General features: G+C 43.0%; 2 protein-coding genes across 2 annotated transcripts; one reads left to right on the top strand and one right to left on the bottom strand.

Moving 5' to 3' along the window:
* Positions 1 to 1,581: 1,581 nt before the first annotated feature.
* On the top strand, positions 1,582 to 2,524 carry M430DRAFT_32711 (hypothetical protein). Its single transcript, XM_024866219.1, has one exon. The coding sequence runs from the start codon at positions 1,645 to 1,647 to the stop codon at positions 2,380 to 2,382; it is 738 nt and encodes a 245-aa protein (XP_024725803.1). The 5' UTR covers positions 1,582 to 1,644; the 3' UTR covers positions 2,383 to 2,524.
* A 799-nt stretch (positions 2,525 to 3,323) lies between these two features.
* Positions 3,324 to 4,280, bottom strand: M430DRAFT_71536 (hypothetical protein; the record flags this gene model as incomplete). Its single annotated transcript, XM_024869512.1, has 3 exons — positions 3,324 to 3,467; positions 3,564 to 3,742; positions 3,857 to 4,280. Coding segments are annotated over 3 exons (747 nt in total), but the record flags the coding sequence as incomplete, so codon positions are not given.
* Between the last annotated feature and the right edge of the window lie 688 nt (positions 4,281 to 4,968).

The raw sequence follows: 4,968 nt of genomic DNA, 5'->3' as shown, positions 1-4,968 counted from the left end.
GTAGATATATAGCTTAGGATAAGTAAGTTATTTTATACTAATCTTTATACTAATTACTAACTTAAAACTAGAACCTAATAACTATATACTCCTCTTAGTTTAGTAGTAGCTTAAGACTTGTCTCTCTAGCCTTATAGTAATAGCTAGAGACTTACTCTATATTCCTCTTATAAGCGTTAGTATTAAGTACTTCTTTAATTTTTTATATAATATATATAGCTATCGTTATAACTAACTTAAACCTCTAGCTATCTATACTCTTATATTAGTTTTTTTCTCTTAACTTTAGAAAGAGTAAGGTAATAAGCTTAAAAGGATACTTTCTAATACTATTAATATTAATAGTATAACTAAAGAAGAGATAGAAGCTAAGCTAAAGGAGTAGAAAACATTTATTAACTTACGTCTAAAAGAAGTCGATACGTAAGTAGTAGATTACTATATTAGTAATAAAGAAAGAGAACTAAACCGGCCAGGCTATTAAGTATAAACACTATAGATATAGAGACGCCTTAATACTATTATATATAAGAGGCTCTTATAGGCTTGTTCTATAGCTTAAGATAATACTTAAGTACTCTTTATATCTATATATAAAATACGTAGTATACAAATAGTAAAGTATAAGAAAAGGAATACTATATAAGATCTGTTAATCTACGATCTACTAGAAGACCTTAAGGATAAGGACATTTTTAAGCTAGTAGTTAATAGAGATTATAATAGCGTAAAGTTAGTTTTACTAACTCTACCTCTAGGATCTAAGCTAGAGACTCTTAAGAGTATTAATACACTAAGGAAACAAGTATAGAAATTATAAGATAAAAGATTTATTTTAGATCGTATAACAAAGTAGGTAAAGACTTAAGGATAGTAGAGCCTAAGTACTAAAATAAATATATATAAAACTATTTTAATTTATTTATTTTATAATCGTTTAAACTTAAGATAACTATACTAATCTTTATACTAATCTTTATACTAATCTTTATACTAATCTTTATACTAATCTTTATACTAATCTTTATACTAATCTTTATACTAATCTTTATACTAATCCTTATACTAATTAATGATTATAACCTTAGGTATTACGTAAGTATAAAGGTACTTTAGTGCCTTAGGATATACTATACCTATAGGTTAGGTCTACCTTATAGGTTAGGTCGTAGATTTATTTAGGGACCTATAGGTTAGGTCTTATTTACTATAACCTACCTTATAGGGTAGGTACCTAACCTATTTAGTAGGGACCTATGGGTTTCTGCGTAGCCTACGTGTATAGAAGGCGTTATTAGATTAGTGGATCTTAGTGTAGGGATATCCTTCTTCAGTCGAACTTCAATGCCAGGCTACCGTTTCAGGATATGGCTATAGCTTCGGTTCTTTTAGATCTTTGTGCCTCGGGCACCACTTGATTTGATCAGAAAAGGTTGAGAAGACTTGCAGAATATACAAGGACGTAGGTTTCTTTTAACCTCAAGGCTCGCTTAAATCTCGCTGCGGGGCGCACCGCTTATCTTACCTTAGTCAGCCTACCTTATCTTCTGACGACAGCCTTGGGGACGTTGGTTGTCTATGAAATCTCATCGCAATATCCTCAAGCATCTACGATTTTATGAGATCGCCCGAACCCTCTTCAGTATGGTCGCTTTAACCCGCAGTTTCTTGACCACCATCCTCTCAATTCTTCTATTCTCATCAGCCTCCATACAATCTGACGATGCTCGCGGCACAGTCTCACCACCAGCCATCGAAGAACAGCTGCAATCACTATCACTATCTCAGATCAACACCAACAATTCTCCAATCCATCTCCACCAGATTGGTCAATGCCCAACGTCACCAAAGCCAGTATGCTCTGATCCTAACTGTCAAGGGCCCAGATACATCTGCCCTATGCAGTTTCAATGCGAGGCTACAACAGCATTCCATATGAATGGCAGAGACGTTACAATCACGGGCTGTCGCTGCTGCCCACTTCCGATCTATGTGTGGTGTGAAAATCTTGACTGTCGTGCTCCGGCTGGCACGAGACAGTGTGCATCTGATGAGCTGGGAGGATGTGCCTGCGACACAGCTGATGATCGGAAGGAGAGATTTCACAGGGAATTTAGAGTCGAAGATATCCCTGTTCTCGCCGAAGGAGAGGTCGAGGAGGACCTGATCGAGGTCAACGATGATGGTCTCTTGGATATCGATTCAATGACACAGACCCGGCCAGTCACGGCGAGGCCTGACGGATCTACTCGCCTATCTCAGTCTGTGCAGGAGCAGGAGAGACGTCGCACTGGTGCTATGGTGTTGCCAACGTTGGGATCTGACCAACAGCAATTTCGCGTCACGAGAGATGCTCAAATAGATGTTCTTGCATCCTTTTAGTTGGACCAAAGGCTACGAGTTTACAGTTAAGCGCTGTTATATGAAGTACAAATTAAGGGCTTTATTCACGTGCACGGTCAACTTTTGTGGAAATCGTTTCTTAGAATCAATGTCTTTAACTAATAAAATACTATCCAACAACACCCTTACTCATCCAAGCCCTCTCCTAGATGCCAAAACCTTAAGAAGAGAAAAAAACGTAGATGGATCTGATATATAATGAGGATATATAAGCTGGATGGATGGATTAAATAGATGCAGGATGAATGGGATTCAGGGAACGCTAACAAACTACGGACATGGACCACAAAATGGAGCACCACACCTGCAGCACTTGATATTAGCATTTTCTTTCTTTATAGTGGTTCAAGGACATGAAATAAGTCCCTGTAACGGTGAATTAAGGGATATATTAGAAGCTCACGGGCTCCAGGAGCGGCTCAAACTTAAGAAACGAGGAAGTTCTGAACCAGGAAAGTTGCTTACCAGTAAGGGTCACACGCAGGCGTAGCAGTTGTTGTTTTTGGGGGTGCCGTTGTAGGTAGAGGATGTGTAGTCACAGTCGGGGCTGGTACAGGTAATGATGTTGGCAAACCGGTACAAAAAGTTCCAGAAATTGTCGACCAGCCGGTCGGAGCATTTTGGCACCATGACGACGTCGATGACTTAGAAGTTCCCCAGGTCACCGGTTCCATCGATGGCCCGCACGAGCACCAGCAGTCGATCGGAGGGATGTCGACGCCACTGGCAATTGAAGTCCAAGTCGTGGTAACGAATGAGCAATCTGTTGTTGCTACGGGCCAACCGATGATGCTTGAGTAATCGGCCATCCATATCGTGGTAAAGACATATGCGGCAACTGATGAGATGGAGGATGAAGCAGTTGATGCGGTACTTATGCCATCACCAATATCTGCCAGGCCGTCGCTAGCATAAACCGTGCAACCACATTTATCCCACTTTAGTGCTGTACATTCTTGTTCGTTGGTACCCAAGCAATTGCTGTCGGTGCAATCAGGGGGGTCGGCTGGACAGCAGAGGCAGCCATTGATGGCACCCGATGCGGAGCACTGGGAGTTGCCATTCTGCGAGACCCTCAGTAAAAGTATGGAAGCAGAAACGAGCCTAACAATGAAAATGGAAAGAAAAGAAATTGGTGCTGAAGTCTGAAGAAAACTTACATCGCCGCCACACTCGGTATCTGTGCACAAAGGGGGTTCATTGGGACAGTTCTGGACTTCCTCGCAGGGACACCCCGCGTCAGGACCACTAGAGCAAAGCCCAACCTCGTCTGGTCCACCACATTTTTGGCAATCTTCTTCGGGATTTGACGGGCAATTTGGATCGTCCGGTTTGGCATCTTCTGGACGTTGAATCGGGGGTGAAAGGCAGCAATAGCTGCGGCGCCACCGCTTTCAGCTTGAATCTTGGTCAATATTTTCATGTCAGAGATGGCCCATATTGAGGGACTTACAAACGGCAAGCCATGCCAATCCTCCTGCAAAAATGACGGCTAGAACAGTTTCCATACTGGACCCTCCATCTGTCGTGGTTGCCACGTCTGTCAATGTGACTGTAGTGCTCATTCGCAGGCCAGCATATTCTGTGAGTGTCACAGGCTCAAATATTACTGTTCCAGTCTGTCCAGCAATCACAAATGTCGATGTAATTTGGGTTTGATGATCCTCGCCATCATGGGTGCAAGCACAATAATACCCATAACAGCGTATCCCTGACTGGAGGCATGAGAGTGGTTGGCGGCCAGATATTAACAGGTTGTTGCATTGTCCATGTCGTAATGAGTCTCCACCACATTGAGTGCATAGTTTAGGTGGGTTTCCAAACACTTCGGGGCAAAACATGAAAGGAATTTGGACATTCGTCTGTCTTTGCTCGATGGGGAAGTAGCCTGCCTCGGATCGCTCAGTAGAGGTAGCTACGTAGGCTTGACCAGTCTGGCGAGCTGGAACTGCTGTGTGTAGTCTGCGTGGTTGGGCTACCAGTCGTTCTTTGGCGAAAGGTGGCCTTGCAACTATGGCCAACGAAAAGACAGACAAGACAATGAGAATCGGATTCATGATGATAAAGTCTGTCCAGTTTTAGTGCGGGGATAACTTGAAGACTTGATCTTTTGGGAGAGAATATGGCTACGGGCTCATCTTTATATATGGAAGGTGTCCTGCCATTAGGGGTTGCAAGCAGCCCCTTTCAAAAGTAACAACTGGACCAAAGTCCCTTGACCGGGAATGGGTACATGGGTAAATTACACCGGCTCCCTAATAGTGTTACGAGATAGTGGCGGGCGCTTATTTGAGGGCTAGGAGGGACAGAGGAGAAGTGACGGGAATGCATTAGGAAAGGGTTCTCCGGGAGGACCCCGGAGGAGTTAGGAAGGGCGAGTTGTCTCACGGAATTGGGAGGAAAAGTTTGGAGGTCAAGAGTTGGGACGGCCAAGTTGGGTTTCAAGGAGCTGGGATAAATTTAGGAGGACAAGAGTTAGGACGGCCAAGTTGGGTTTCAAGGAGCCGGGAAAGGTTTTGGGAGGACAAGAGTTGGGACGGCCAAGTTGGGTTTCAAGGAGCTGGG

The sequence above is a fragment of the Amorphotheca resinae genome, assembly GCF_003019875.1.
Source record: "Amorphotheca resinae ATCC 22711 unplaced genomic scaffold M430scaffold_1, whole genome shotgun sequence".
Lineage (NCBI taxonomy): Eukaryota > Fungi > Ascomycota > Leotiomycetes > Helotiales > Amorphothecaceae > Amorphotheca > Amorphotheca resinae.
Note: the sequence above shows the minus strand (reverse complement) of the source record. Positions and strands in the feature narration are given on the sequence as shown.